This window comes from Crocodylus siamensis, chromosome 5, assembly GCF_052110815.1.
Source record: "Crocodylus siamensis isolate JL-2025a chromosome 5, ASM5211081v1, whole genome shotgun sequence".
Lineage (NCBI taxonomy): Eukaryota > Metazoa > Chordata > Crocodylia > Crocodylidae > Crocodylus > Crocodylus siamensis.
In genome coordinates, this window is record NC_143399.1 from 128,896,395 (window position 1) to 128,912,512 (window position 16,118).

At 41.0% G+C, this 16,118-nt stretch overlaps 1 protein-coding gene across 13 annotated transcripts in view; it reads left to right on the forward strand.

The window, feature by feature from the left end:
* Nucleotides 1-16,118, forward strand: part of CLASP2 (cytoplasmic linker associated protein 2) — a 221,824-nt gene that overhangs the window by 11,677 nt on the left and 194,029 nt on the right. For all 13 annotated transcript variants that reach the window (XM_090050336.1, XM_090050323.1, XM_090050327.1 and 10 more), the window contains one exon: nt 14,588-14,691. In XM_090050336.1, coding sequence (XP_089906462.1) covers nt 14,588-14,691 — 104 coding nt within the window. The remainder of the gene's footprint in view (nt 1-14,587; nt 14,692-16,118) is intronic.

Consider the following 16,118-nt stretch of genomic DNA (forward strand, 5'->3'; position numbering starts at 1 on the left):
TGGGTAGTTTCCTTACCAGTTGGTGCGGAGCCTTGGATTCTTTTTTTTTTTCTTTGTAGAATTGTTCTTATGTAATAAAGAGGTATTCTGACTTCTACTTTGCCCAGTTGACTATAGCTGCAGGATCTCAGTGTATTAGCTGCCCCACCATTATATAAGTACTCTGTGTTTTATCTTGCTGTCAGAAAACTATTTCTTGTAACGTATAAAGCTAATGCCAAAAACGTGTATCTAAGACAGTGAGCAATTCTGAAGCTGTACAGTAAAGCTTAATTGAAAGACCTTGCCTTCCATCTTCCCAAGATGTCTCGTGTAAAACAAAAAATACATATTAAAAAAAAACAATTGAATATATGGAAGTCAGGCCCCAAGTCAAAAGAGCATACATTTTTTAACTGCTGTGTTTATCTTCAAATGAATACAATCCCCTAAGCCTGCCATCCTGCTTGAAGCATACTTTTTGAACAAGATGCTGATAAAACAGCAAGTTTCTCTGTAATGTGACTAGCCTATCAGTAAGACCAGTTTTTTTTGTAAACACAAGTTGTACCATTTTAACTTAGTTTAAAATAACAGCTTCAGTTAAATCAGAGTAGCTTCATGTATAAACCAGGTCATAGATTGAACTGTGATATTTGCCTTTAAGGAATTATAGAAAGATAGGGTTGGGGGATGGAACCTAGTTGTACTTCCTTGAGTTTCAAGGCTTTCATGTATTCATAATTTACATGTCAGGGTGTTAAGAAAAACAAAAACCAACTTCTCTTTACAAACAGTCCATGTGTTAAATTGCTTTTCTGCTTCCTGATGTATGGAGTAAAGAGATGGATTGTATCATCTAATAAGTGCTCTTTGCAGTCAGGTTTGTATAAAACCACTGCTGTTACCTTGCACTGAATACTCAATCACCCTAAACTGATCATTCAGGATTCATATCGATCAGGTGACTTGCCACATGGATAAGAGCAAGGATGTTGATTGTATATACCTCGACTTGCAAAAAGCTTTTGATTTGGTATCCCATGATGGTCTCGTGAGAGTGTTGGACGACTGTGGGCTAACTGCAAGACAGTTAGGTGGGTAGGAAGCTGGCTGTGTGGCAGGACCCAGAGGGCTCTAATGAACGGATCTGTGTCATGTTGGCAGGAAGAGGCTGGTGGTGTCCCTCAGGGGTTGGTGCTTGGTCTGGTGTTATTTAACATATTCATAAATGATTTGGATGTGAGGGTGAAGAGCTCACTGGCCAAGTTCATGGACGGCACCAAGTTATGGGGAGGCATGGTGACGCTTGAAGATAGGTTGCAGATACAGGTGAACCTAGACAGGCTAGCAAGTTGGGCAGACTGAAACCAGATGAAGTTCAATGTCGAGAAATATAAAGTGCTCCACCTGGGGATGAACAATCCCCTTCATACCTACAGGCTTGGCAACACCAACCTGACCTGCACTACAAATGAAAAGGATCTGGAGGTAAAAACTGACCACAGTATGAACATGAGCCAGCAGTGCAATGCTGCAGCCAGCAGGGCCAACAGTACCCTGGCGTGCATCAATTGATGCATGTCCAGCAAAACCAAAAAAGTGATTCTCCCAGTCTACTCTGCATTAGTGAGACTGCAGCAGAAGTACTGTGTCCAGTTCTGGCCACACTTTAACAAGGATTTAGTAAATCTTGATGGAGTCCAGAGAAGGGCCACCCATATCATCAGAGACTTGCGTGGCAAGCCGTATGAGGAAAGGCTGAGGGATCTGGGACTCTGGAAGGCTGAGAGGGGACTTGGTATCAGCTTACCACTACATCAGAAGCATCTATCAAGGGTTTGGTGAACAATTTTTCACCAGGTCACCCTTGGGGAAAGCTAGGAGTATTGGTCAAAAATGCTTGGAATACTGCTTCAGGATCAACACTAGGAAAAACTGCTTCACAACTGTGGAATAAGCTCCCTCCAGAGGTGGTGTAATAACCTACCTTAGAACTCTTCAAGAGGAGACTGGAGGGCCCCTTGCTGGGGTCACCTGACTCCCAGTTGTCTTTCCTGCCTAGTGCAGGAGGCTGGACCCAATGATCTTCTGAGGTCCCTTCCAGCCTTACAATCTTACAGTCTTCCAGCCTTACAATCAAATATGCCTTGTGTTAACTCTGTTTGTATGACAAATGATCTTTGCTTAAAATATTTTGCCAGTAGTTGGGAGGACACCACTTTTTCCTCTCATCTAGTTCCTTGCTTCTCTGTATCCCATTTTGTATAGTTGAGATGTTTTTAGTAGGTAAGTATATTATAGCTCTCAGACTCGATGTAATGGGGGCTCAGGCAGGAGCCCTGTTACTTAGGTAAAATTGGGCAGGGTTGACCTGAGGATGAATCCTGCCAGGTGGAGGGACTTACACACCCGTGAGAGGTTTGGGTGATTAGCTTACCAAAACCAGCATAAAAGCCGGCAGCAGGAGAAGACTTGTTGCCTTTGGGCATTGGAGAATGGATGGAGGGTGACCAAGGCCCCAGAGGAGAGGACACAAGTGGCCGGATCTGTGACCCAAGAGGGCGCCAAGACCAAGGGACTCTGGAGGACGGCAGGTCAGACACAAGACTAGTCTTTTACCTGTGGATTTCGGCTGTTTCGGTGAGTCCGGAGAAGAGCCAAGGCTCTGCGACGCGGCTCGGCAAAGGGATTCCTGAGTGAAGAGGGTGTCTCGGGGCAAGACACGGGCAGGGGAAACCAGTACCAACCCCTGAGCTTGTCAAGACTGTTTCAGTGCCATAAGTGTCAGCACAGAAGGTGGTGGAGCAGCCAGGGCTGCTCCTGGCACAAGATGCTTATAAAAAATAGAGGCACAGTGAGCACATACTGCTAATGAACTAATTAGCGGCAGCAAGTGGTTAAAGTATCCAAGTGACTGTGTGTTAAAAATTTCTTATCTATAACCCAGGCACATTGGCAACGGATGCAGTAACTCTTGTGAAAGTACAGAAAATAAAACTAACCCTTTGAGCATGTAACATCCGGGTGGCAGTTATTAATCTGGAACATCAAAAGGACACTGATTCCCTTCCTTTTCTTCATCCAAGTTGTGGCAGATAAGTATAGAGGGAGAGACATAGCTAAGATTGCCTAACCCACTCTCACTCAACACTGAAAGCCTGTAGCACGTGTGTCCATTTAATAATCAAGTTGCACCATTTTGGGGTGAAGTTCTAGAAATAAATAGTTATGTCCTTGTTGTTTATTTGTTGCATAATATCTGGATGTGAAAAACTGCCTACTGAGAGGGATTAAGTCTAGGAAAAATTCCTAGTAAGCTCTTTCTACCATCTCGCAGTTTTCATAGTCATGCAACAGGAAAAATGAGTATTTATTTTTTTCAAACGGTTGCCTTGATGTTTTGACTTTGCTGAGCTTCCAGTTAAGGCACGTGAAGACCTTCAGTGATGTGGTTTGGTGGTCAGTCTTATCCTATAGCTTCACAATTCAGGCTAGCAGATGAGGGAAAACAAGGGTTATGTTAGGAGAAGGGGAATATTACCGGAGGCAGAAGGCTGCTGCTTCTGCCTGGGAGGGCAGGGCAGGGCTGGGCCAGGTTGGGGCCACTGCTGCTGCCACCACGAATGCCTGACCTGGAACTGAGCAGCAGAAGGTAAGTGGTATAGGAGGGCAGGCAGGCACAGGGTGGAGCAGGTGGTGAGGGGACAGGGAGTGGGGAGGCATAGGCATGGGGGACGGAGTAAGTGGCAGGGCATCGGGCACTGTGGGGACAAGTGGCATAGAGGAGTAGGGAGTTGGGGAGGCAGCATGGCAGGGGGCAAATGGCTGGTAACATGCTTGGGGGGCAGACTGGGAGGACAAAGGGGTCTAGCCCCATGCTCCCTACCACAGCAGTGAAAATTAAATTAAAATAACCTTCCTCTGATTAGATTGTATATGTAAGAAATTAAAAATTTCCATGTACAGAATTTAATTATTGGAGAGATTATCTAAAAGTACCCCCCAACCTCTGTGCTGCAAAAATACCATATTTACCTGAATCTAAGGTGACTTTGAATATAAGACAATGTAATATGACTGGGAAATGCTTATCCAAGGCATTCCATTTTGTTTTTATGTTCCAGCAAGTCATCCCTGTGGCTTGGACTCTTACTAAGAAAAAAAAAAAGGAAGTGTTATACGCATATGGCCAAATAAGACCATTTTGTGATGTTATTTACTACTTTGCCCCATTTTTCTCGGGCCAAATTGCTACCTTTTTTAGATAATGCATCTGGAACTTTTAAAAATCAATTTTATGAACCGATTGGAAATATCAGCCTTTTAGAGTGTGTGTGTGTGTGTGTGTGTGTGTGTGTGTATGTGTGCTCGCGCACGCGTGTGTGTTTCTCTAATAATATAACAGAAAATCTTTTTCTTTTTTCTTTTCTTTTCTTGGTCTTGCATAAATAAGCCTCTTTTTTTCATTTGCTGCATTTCATCTCAGTATTTTCTGAGATACTGGAATATTCCTATGCGTGATACGTAGCTCAGTAATTAATGGGGATATAACATTACCTAACTGTAATGTGTCAAAACATGTCTTTATCTTCCATTTCGTTTTCTGTGCTGTTACCATGGGGATAGATTTCTTTAAGTGAGTAGGAAATAGCTGAAATGATTTAAAAAGTCCACTCCCTTCATATTAATAGGTGTTTTGTTAAGAAGTGGAAATAAAGAAAAAGTTTTATAACCTGCGTAGCTTTATGAATTACCCGCAGGTTAAGTCTGGCCACAGTCAGTAGAGGAGTTCAGGGACAATTTTATTATGATCTGGAGTACCTCTGGGCCAGTTCTGGGTTCTTCATAGGCTGCATCTGGTTCCAGTGGCAGCAGCAGAGCAAGCAATGCCAGCACAGGCATTAAGGCAGCTCCTGTTGCTGACACATGTGTTCCTCAGGGCTCCATTGCTGGGAGTTTGGTGGCAGGCTACACTTCTGGTTGCCCCTCCCCTGGATTCCTAGCTGCTCTGAGAGTCCCACAGGGTGGATGCAGCCTATGGTCTATATGCTTGACACACGTGGATTAAATAACATATTTTTTTTAGTGTCAGTCTTCTAACCAGTGTTGGAAGCAGTGTAATTTTTCATTTGTGCATAAGGGCACAATTAAAACAGGGTCCAGAAATGACACTGACAGAAATAGAGCCCCAGACGAGAATTTACCTGGGGGGAAAGATGAGCGGAGCAGGTGGGAAGCCATGCCGAGCTGGAGGAGTGGCAGGCACGGAGCTGCAGCTGGGGAGAACACTGCCGGATGAAAAAAAAAGCAAAAAGTAGTCAACCCAGGAGAAGCTGGGACTGGCTCCCGTGCCGACGTGGGCGCGTTTTATGGTCGCATGCTGGTGCCAATTCACCAGCTAGTCCCTCAAAAGGGGAATAAAAACCCTGCTGGACAAGAGACACTGGGTGAACTAGAAGTGGGTTCCCTGGCAAGCACCGTGCAGCCCAGGGCATAACAAAGCCCCACTGAAGGAAAAGTGGTGGCAGCCCCCAGAAGGGGCTTTTGGAGTTAGTTCAAGCCCAGAAGGGCTATATTACTCACCTGAAGCAGAGCCATGACTCCTGATGTCTCCTGACTGAATTGGACCCACCAGGAACCTGCAGAGAGAAGGAGACAGCTGTCTGCACCACAGCAACTACAGATTGGTGAGAGAGGAAATGGGAGACAAGGTAACCTGAGGTCAGGAAAAAGCTAGGTCAGTCCCACTATAGCCTAAGCGGAGCGGGACGAACTGACACCCTTATATATTTATACCAATTCAAAAGGCCAGGACACGTGTAATGGTACTGTAACCAAACCCAGAAGACTAGAACTTAACGTCATTGGTTGGTGTTAGGTGGGGTGTAAGGGAGGCAGAGCCCCAAACGGGAAGACAGACAGGAAGATCTAAAGAGGGGGCCAGGAGGGATGGAACATGCATCTTCCTCCCAACTAAATACATTTATTACAGCAAAGACATGGCAGGTGAGAACCCCGGAGGACCCTCTAGAATCTGACTCAATAGCAGGGTGTCTTTTCCTCAAGCAACAGCAACATCTGAAAAAGCCATACAGACCAGATGCACGGCAAATTATAGACGCACACAAGCATTTTTCCCATACCATATCCTGTGTTTACAAGTTGACTGTAGTATTTTAATTAGTTCATAATGGGGATTAAAATTGTAATATTTTATAGTAGTAGTACTACAGGATGATTAGTTATGCCCCTGGGCACAGAGTTCTAAATGAGTACTGTATTTTCCAAAAGGAGAGAAGATTATATTAACCAGTCTCCCAAAAGAAATTCCCAACCCTGTTCCTGTAAACCACAGGTGTCACTTTAATTAATGTTGTGGTTCATGGAATCAGGACTTCCCTTTTGATCTTTGTCTATGAACAGTGCAATATAGAAAAAACAAGATTTATCTGAGTGTACTTTGTGGTCATTTGTAGGTTTCTAGCATACTATCAAAACAAAGGCTTATATGAGCAGAAATGAGCAGTAAGCCTGAGTTTTGTGTAAATCATTTTAGTCTGCTGAAAGGAGGGGGGGTGCTGAGTTATAGATGGTGGGTACTGAGAAAGATGTAGCATCAAATCTATCTGCTGCTTATGGAAATCTTGGTATAAATCAGAGGTGGCCAACCCAGTGGCCTGTGTCACTTTTAGTGTGCGTGCAGCTTGTGTGTGTGGCACACAGCACATATGTTAAGGAGCATAAAGCAGTACAACAGACTGGGGAGGTTTATGGAACTAGTGTGGCATGGGTGGGTGTGGGGCTTACCTTGTGGCATGCCTGAATCATTTATCATGAACACAAGTCAGCATAACATCATACATACTTAGAAACCTGTTTTTGGTTAGGAGATCTCATGTTGCTGGAGGGGATGGTGAGAGTGAATAATAGCAATACAGGATTAAATTAAACATTTGGAGGCCCTGTAGCCTTTGAACAAATAGTCTGTTTCAGTTTTAAGGTAACGGTTTATCAAGAGGGTTTTCTGTTTGTTCTTTTAGCACATGACATCCATGTGCAGTCTTCATGTATACTATGAAACGTATCATAATCTGCAAGCGTATGATAAAAATAAAAGGCAACTGAAAAATCATTTAAAGCACTTAATAATAAGCTTGTTTTACTATTGCAGCTTTCAGACTTGTCACAGATTTATCATGCCAGGCACAAAATCTGTTGCAAAGATATGCTATAGTTGCTATTTACTCCCAGTGCAAAACAATAAATATTTAATGTTTGAGTTCTTAAAAATAAATAAATACATTTATTCATTCAGTTTAAATGTTGCTGTACATCTATGTCTAGATATGGCAGTATTTAAAGTAAATGCGTTGAGAAATTTAAAGGAATAAATGAGGCCAATACATTCAGACTTCTGGCTGTGGTTCATCATCTAAACAATGTGGCCTTATCTTTCCTTTTATGCTTTTATTTTTTTAAAGGGGTACTGAGCTCCCTTGGCCTCCAGTGACTTTGAAAGTGATGGGACATATATCTAAGTGCATAAATTTTGGTATCTAAACTTTGAAATACTGACCTAAATAGTATCTTGGTTGTATAACTGTAACTTCAAAAAATAAACAAAATCAAGACTGAATTCAGTATAGTGATTATCAGCTCATGTTTTTAGAAGAAAAATATCTCAATTTCTAAATGTCACACGCTACAGTTTAAATAAGATTATTCTTTTTATCTGTGGCTTTAATGACATATGGAGCATTTTTAAATCAATTTTATATACATGTCAAGAGCTGATTCAACTTTGAATATCTTGGTTATAAATGCTTTGGAAAATGATCACGATTTGGCTTCCCTGTAAATGACTATTTTCTTGTCCTTTTTTAAAAAACTAGGCATAATCTGGAAATTGTACTAGTAATGAAAAAAAATGAGTATTGAAAAGCTCAAAGACAAGTAAACCTTTCCGTGTAAGCCAAAAAGTCTTGTACGAGGTACTGTTTTGCATCTTAATGACCTGTAAATTCAAAGAAAGTCAGAATCCAGTCCTTTGTCAAACTCTGGCTATTTGTAGTGTTGTCAGTTGATCTCAAATTAGTTTTGTATGTGCACACTTGCAGGATTTAACTTCATAAAACCTTACATGATTATGTTTCAGGTCTAGTCATTTAGATGACAGTTACCTGAAAAGCACTGATAATGAAATGGATGGCATTAAGATGCACAATTTAAGATGCTTTCCTGGTTCAGTGGAGTGTGTTGATATTTAGTCTTCTATTTTAAATGAGAAAAGTAAACCTACAGTCTTACAGTATTTTTAAATCAAAACTCCTTTGTTGATTTCCCTAATGTAGGAACATTTAAAAGAAAATGCTTTGCTATATTTATATTGTCTAATGACTTAAGCTGCATTGTGCAGCATGTCCTTGAAAATCCTAGGATTACATTTATTTTGCTTGCAGGAAATTACTAACAGGAATAATCAGTAGGTGAATTGAACAATAGTAATTGTACTATCTTGCCTTTTGCTTCTTTTCATCCATCCTCTGTCTCCTTTTAGGTCTTAGACTTATCAACTTGTCAAACAGATGACTTGCTGTTGTGAGCTGCAGACTGAAAGGTTCTGACCTAAACCTTGTTGTTCATCTCCACAACTGTTTGGAGTCAGACTCTGCTTTCCTGTTATACAGAACCATAAGACCACATATATATTAATAAATGTTCCTTTTTCCTTATTGTGGGCTTTGACCCTCCCACAGTCTATGTATACCCATTCCCCTGAGTCTCTTGCTGAAGTGGCAGGGGTGCTGAAGATGGGCCTGGGAACAAAAATTAATGATGTTACTGGACACTAGGAACTAGGGACTTAACACAGACATAGACTTCATGAGTCATTATAATTGACTACTTTGAGGGCCAGCTGTTTTGGTAGGCATGCCACAAATTAGCTCTGGACCCTGCCTGAGTGCCACTTCAGTTCCCTTCCTGTGCCTGATCTGCTGTTCTGCTTTCTGCCATGTTTGCCATGGCCACCCTTCTTCTACCTGATCCCTGCTAATCTGTTTGCACTCCACAGGTGACAGCAAGCCTCTTGAATGGTCTCGGTCTTCCCCTTATCAGGTTACTCTCCCTATTGCATTTCTTTTGTCTGATACCAGCTACCTGGTAATATCGCTTCTTTCCTGTTTTTATTTGCATGTGGAGTTTTGCATAAGCCTTTGTTTTATCTGCTATTTAACTCTGCTGTGTCTGCCTGTATTCTCAGAGACTTGAAGAAGAAAGAGTATAGTAGAATCCTGAAAGCCTGTGTCCCTCCCAGTGGTGCAGGAGGGTCCAGTAAAATATATCACCAACAAAAAATCAGTCTCTTGCATTTTTCTTGGCCCATTCCTGGGCCTCGCATTACCCCAACACTCATAAGGGATGTCTTGCACATACTGTCTTCTACAGATGTGGCTTGGGTCTTATCTTAAAAAGAATGGCCATGGTATGGTGAGCAATGAGATTTGGGCCAGTGTAACGACCTGGGGGAAAATCCTTCCTGGATGCTCTTTAGGGGACTCATGTTACAGGTAGGACATGTCATGGTTGTTGTGTGGAGCAGCTATCACCACCAGCACCCACTTCAGCAGGCCTTTTGCTTGTGTGACAAAAGTAGCTTACACAGCTCGATAGTGCAACAGTGTACATGGAGAAAGCTCTGTGGATCTTCTCTCTCTCTCCTAGGCATACAGTATATAACAACATCAGCAGTCACTCTAGTTGTAGAGGCAGCTCTCTACTTCCCCTCCTTAGTAGTTTTAGCCAATTCCTACTGCTGCTATTAGTATTTGCAAGTCTTTGCAGGAAGTGGGAGATGTCACTGCAGAGATTTAATCTCGTATTGCATGTGGGAAGCTTTTAATGTTTTGCATGTATAAAAAGGATGGGGGGCATTTTTTTGTTTTAATCAAAAAGTAGTTTCTATAAACATTGGAACTCGTATAGGAAAGACTCTTAATTTTCTTTGGGCAATAGGTGTTTTGTAAACCTTTAATTGTACATCATCATAAAGCAAACTTTGAAATTATCCAGAGTTGGTGTAGATAACCACGCAAAGGTATAGATGCAACAGACATTTACACAGGCTAAACTTCATTAACCTGGAGAGCATAGATAAAAGGAGGAACTCTGATAGTGAAACTGAAATTCAGCGCTTTTCTATATCAGGAGTGGTTGATCTATGGCATGAGTGTTATAAGTGGCATGGGCAACCTTTGTGTTTGTCACATGGCAGATTAGAGAGGGGGCAGAGGCGGCACAGTGGTAAATAGAGCAAGGAGCACAGGACAGGAAACAAAAAGCAGAGCAGCAGATCAGGTGGGAAGAGGATCGGAGTGGCCCCCATTGTTCAATGTCATTCACTACTAGAGGAGGTCATGGACACTAGCAGTTCAACAGGCTTTAAAATGAATTGGATAACTTTTTGAATTTTAACATGTGCAGTTACAAGAATAAAATAATGTAAAAAAAATAGAAACTATGGGTAAAAAACTGATAGTCATGGCTGTTCTCAATTTTAGTCATTACTGGCATGACAGGTTAGGGGAGAGAAAATTGACAATGTTATGGCAATTATGTAGATTATGAGCTGGGGAAATACAGGTCAGGGGCACATGAATACATTGTACTCACGGCAGATGAAGATCTGGTGGGGGGGTTGTTGGTTTGTTTTTTGTTTTAAATAAGCTGTGGAAATACTGTGCTCTGAAACATGTTTTTTCTTATAGCCCAAATTCACCTCTGAATGAATTGGGGCTAAATTTACCAACCTCTAAAATGCCTGCCTTAAAATGCAGAGCCTGCTTGTTTCTCTCACTTTCATTGCAGACTGTTTGTTGTGCGCAACTGCCACATAGAGATTTTGCATCAGGTTTATGCCTTGAGCTTTCCCTGTATGCTCTTGTGATTTATAGTCACAGACAAGCAGTGAAATGCAAGTAGATTTCAGTACAAAGATAACTTTGGTGGTTAATGGACAAGAAAGTAGTTGTTATGAAAGCAAGTATACAGCTTTTCTATTTTTCAGACTATTTTTAAATTGTTAGAAAACGGTGAATGGTATCCTCATTTATTAAGGTTTTGCTTATGCTTTGTGTCAAACAGCTGCTTTAAGATCATAATTGCAGTTGGGTGCCTGTGATGACTTTGGCCAGACACTTGCTTCCAGCTTCACAGCTGTTGGATCACACAGAGAATCAAGCCCTTAATATAGGATTCATGAAATGTGTGTCCTAGTCATAAACGTTGGCCTCAAAAATTATATTTTTGTGCCCAGTTTTTTTTCTTTATAGAGAAAAGGGTATGCAAGCTAGAGCTGAAAGCTCTAAAATAGAGACTCTGGAGTCCATACTTATTTATTTTATTATTTATTTCTTAAGAGATTATAACAAGTCTAGGTGCTAGCATATTTTGAAATCAGTTTCATTTTTAGAGAAAAATACTAAAATTTAACTAATAAAAATCAAAATGTAATTAAAAAGCATTGCATCAGCCTTATCTGTCTGATTTTAGGTTTCTTCTCATATCCTGGCTTCTTAGTGGTTTTGAGTAATGATGACATTAGTACTGTATCTCTTTATGCATTCTGGCTTCTTGTCAAATCTATTTCCATTTCCCACCATTGGTTTCTATACCTGGCTTTCTGTATCCCCCATCTTACCCATATTGTCCAGTATCACCTCTAGCTGGCTTTTTCCTGTAACATTTTCTTTAGTTGAATCAGTCTCCTATTGGCTCTCTTCTGTTTCACACTTCAATTTTACCACAAGTCTATTCTCATCAGGGTCCTCACCTCAGTCTGCTGTCCTCTGTGTCTGCACCCTAGCTCTTATCCTCTGTGTTTTTTCAGTCATTTGGCTTCGTTCTCTTCATTGTTGCTTTGGGCCCAGCAGGGAGGTTGAGAAAATAGAGGGGACAGGCTTCCTGCCATCAGTGCCATTTTCGTGCTGCTAGGGGAATGGAATATATTTAGTAATTTAGTGGAGACAGCAGATACTACTCTACTCATCACTAGAAGCTGTGATGGGATGGAGCATGCTCAGTGAGGACTGAATCCTATTGAGCAATGAAAAAGCTATAAGCCTTTTAGGATGCTTAAACTGGATGACTCACAGATGAAGGTGAAGTGATCATTCAACTAAAAACAAATTGCCTAGGGGCAAGGAATCACAGTCTAATATTTTAGACAAAAATAATATAATACTGAGTAATGTATGGTGCTTTTTTAAAGAGGTCAGTTCCCCAAACCTGAAAATAATCATGAACAAAATTGAGGGGGAGGAAAAATATGAACACAAAAATGTGAATAACTAGACTTGAGGGTTCTTTAAGCCCCCCCTAAATAATTATTCAATTATGAGGTTTCTCACTGAAAAAAAAAAGAGAGAGCGCATCTAATTTAAATGGGAAGTGAAGGCAGCTACAAATATGCACATACGTATGTGCATAAGAAATGGAGGACTTGGTTGCGATATAAAAGGACAGTTAAGATGCAGACACTTGAGAGAAGGCGAAGGTATTACTGAAGTGCATAGCTAATAAAATTAAGGGCAATAAGGAATTTTTCAAATATATGAGCAACAGACTAAATCCTAGTAGTGCTATCGATCTGATAGTAGAAAAAAATGGTAAATTGTTGAATGTGACAAACATAAGGCCAAAGTAGTCTGCCTCTACCACATCCTCAAGCAGTGAATTCCACAAGTTACCTACGCATTCCATAAAAAAGTACTCTCTTGCTAGTTTTAAACCTGTTGTGTATTAATTCCAGTGGTGTCCAGTAGTTGTAGTATACTGGGTCTTGGTGATCAGCAGTTTGTTGTTCACTTGGTCCATATCTTTCATGACTTTAGAGACCTCTCACATTTTTCCCCCTCAGCCTTCTTTCCAGACTGAAAAGTCCTAGCCTTTTTAGTTGGTCTTGATCATTCTGCTTGCCCTTCTCTATCTTTTCTAATTCTCTTACAACCTTTTTGAGATGTGGAGACGAGAACTTCACACACAATTCAAGATGTGGTCGCACCATGGATTTGTAAAGTGGTGTGATAATGATCTCTGTTTTGTTGGGCATCATTTCTTAATGATGCCCAACATTTTTATTGACTTTCTGTTCAGTGCTGCACACTGAGCTGACATTTTTAGAGAACTGTCTACAATAGCTCCATGATCTCTTTCCCGAGTTGTAATATAAAAATGTAATACCAATTTCCATTAGTTAATTTTGAATTCAGGACATGAAATACAGCCGTTTAGTGCAGGGGTCAGCAACCTGTGGCATATGGACCAATGTAGCCAGCAGAGCGATTTTATCCATCCCATTTAGCCAGGGAGATGGCAGCAATTGGTAAGGGGTGTGCGGGTAGAAATAGGTGCGGCAACCAACATAGGGAGGGAATTAGTGCCAGTGGCTTGCTGTATACGCACCCTGTTAATTCAGCCTGCCATGCCTCACAGGTAGAGCAAATATAATATGGTGGGCACATCTACATGAGATGTTTATGGTGGAGCTGCCTAATTGGCTCCACAGTAGTCTCAATGCCTACATGTGTGGCCCTTTTAGGCCACAAGAAACTAATTAACTCTACCACAGGTCAGTACTTCTAAATACAAGTACTGCCCTGCGGTGGAGTTCTTTAGTGCACAGTAGTGCATGTGTAGACACTGACTGGACTGGCTGGGGCACATGGGTGCTTCAGTGTGGGTGGCTGCCTGCTGGCTAGCCCTGCACTGGAGCACCCTTGCCAGTCCCTCTGCAGTGTGTTGAGGTGGGTCAGAGCAGCCCCAGGCTGGCAGGCTGACCCTCCAGGACTCTGCCAGCTGGGGCTGCTTTGATCCAGTCCAACATGCTGTGTTCCCTGGTGCATGTCCAAATGTGCCACCCAGGAGCAATACATTCCAGCACTACATGCACTTGAGTTTATTGCTTTGTGCTAATAGCTCACATGGATGCACCCAATATGTTAGGAAGCTGTCATTTTAATATTGTGACCATTTTTTAAAATTATTGTTCTCACGGAAGGCTCATCCTTAATTTGATGATGCATTTGTGATTGAGGATTGTACAAATTTAAAAAATTGTCCTACTTGGAACATGTGCTTGTTTGAAATATAAAGCTAAAGGAGGTATTAGAAATACGATACCCAATTACAGAGGAAGGCCTCTGGTGAAAACAGTTTCATCCCTGCATGTTCTACCCTAGTTTTTTACCTTGGGCAAAATGTTCTTTTTCTGATGTAATATTGGTTGACAAGCTTATGTAAATTGTCCTTTTCTGAAGATCAGATTGAAGTCACACATGTGGTTGTTAGGAAGGAAAAGTATATCAGTCTCAACATTTTTTAAATGGAAATCTGTTTTTTAATAGCAACATCAATTAAAATGTTTTTTAAAGTATTGTAAACATAAGTATGAGTTGTAAAAATACCGTGGCTTTTTTTAAAATCCCAACTTGATTTTTGAAGCGGATACAAGATTTTTCTGATTCATAAAGCATGTTTTCTATACCTATTTTCAGATTTTTAAATTGGTGAATATGTATTTGATTAATTCTTTTTCTTTGTCATATAGTTCTTCTGCCTTTGATAGATCGGATGGGAGATGCCAAAGACCAAGTTCGAGAACAAGCCCAGAATCTCATATTGAAATTAATGGACCAGACAGCATCGCCAATGGTACGATCACTTCTGAAAAATTCAGACTTAGGCCCGTATCTGCATTTACTTACAAATATGACGTTGTATGTATGAGTAGTGGTATTGAAGTCAAAGCATGTAAATGTTAGTGGGATCATGGTTTTAAAGCAAAATAGTCCAAAACTATTAATAAATTATTTGAAGATTGGAAATCTGGTAGAAAGCAAACAAGGTTCTTTGGGTAAATCCAGTATCTTTTATTAGACCAACTTAAATAGTCATAAAAATTCTTAACAAGCTTTTGGGCACAAATGCCCTTTGTCAGGCTGAGGAAGTGTCTGTAACTGGTCTGTGCTTTTCCTGAATGGAGTGGCAAAGCAGCCAGAGGCCAGTATGTATGCAAGAGGGCCAGTCAGTGAAAATGTAGTCAGTTAAAACTGACTGGCCTTCCTTCTTGCATACGAACTGGCCCCTGGCTGCTTTACCACTCCAACAATTTGAGTTGGTCTAATAAAAGACACTAGATTGACCCAAAGAACCTTGTCTGCCTATGTCCTTTGATCAATATGGCTACAAACCTACACTCCTGATAGAAAGCAATTCACTTTTCTGATGATAGTTAGATAGCATAACTATATCTTGACTAGTTGGGGCAAACAGGTGAGAGAGTAAGAAACTCTATTTGTTTTCTGTTAGTCTCCAAGCCTATAGCCCATTTTGTTTACATATTTTTTTCATTTTATGTAATAAATCCTTCTGTTGTTTGACTTGATTTCCAATGGAAAGAGTGATTTCTGGGCAAGTGATATTCTAGACTGACTCTCCACAGAGTGAGGCACCAATACTTTCTTCCACAATTCAAAGCAGGGGCCACTTGGGGCCAGCTGGGTTCCCTTACTGTAGCTGTAAGGGCAGAGGAATTGAGATGCTGGGATAGGAAACTACTTCTGGAGCAATCATTCTGTTCCTTGGGCAAGTAACAGTGCAGTGGGGAGAAACTCAGGGCTCTGGAGATCTGCTGAATTGTGACACTGGTATTTTACTAAGATTACAGTTAATACTTCAAAACTGAGTTACATATTCCTTTTACAGTGCTCAGTGCAATGGGATCCTCTTGATGACTGGACCTTTTAGATACTTGTGTAATGTTCATATTTGTATAGAAGGTAAAATTGTAAGACTGCCTAACAGCATTTTGTATCTTGTAAACATCCTGAGTAATGTTGCTTAAAATATTAGTTGCCAGTGGGCATGCAGCTGATAACTTGACTGTTATGAAGATTTTCTTCAGACGTAATTCATAAGTTTAGGCAACAAAATGAATGCGGACACTGGTTCACAAAAGCAGAAAGAGGCTTTTCAGTTGTTAAAACCTGTAGTCAGATGTAGGACTAAACCCTGTGCAGTAGGACCTAATCTACCAGGGAGTTTTAATTGGCAAACTTCATCCTGAGTTAGAAAACAAT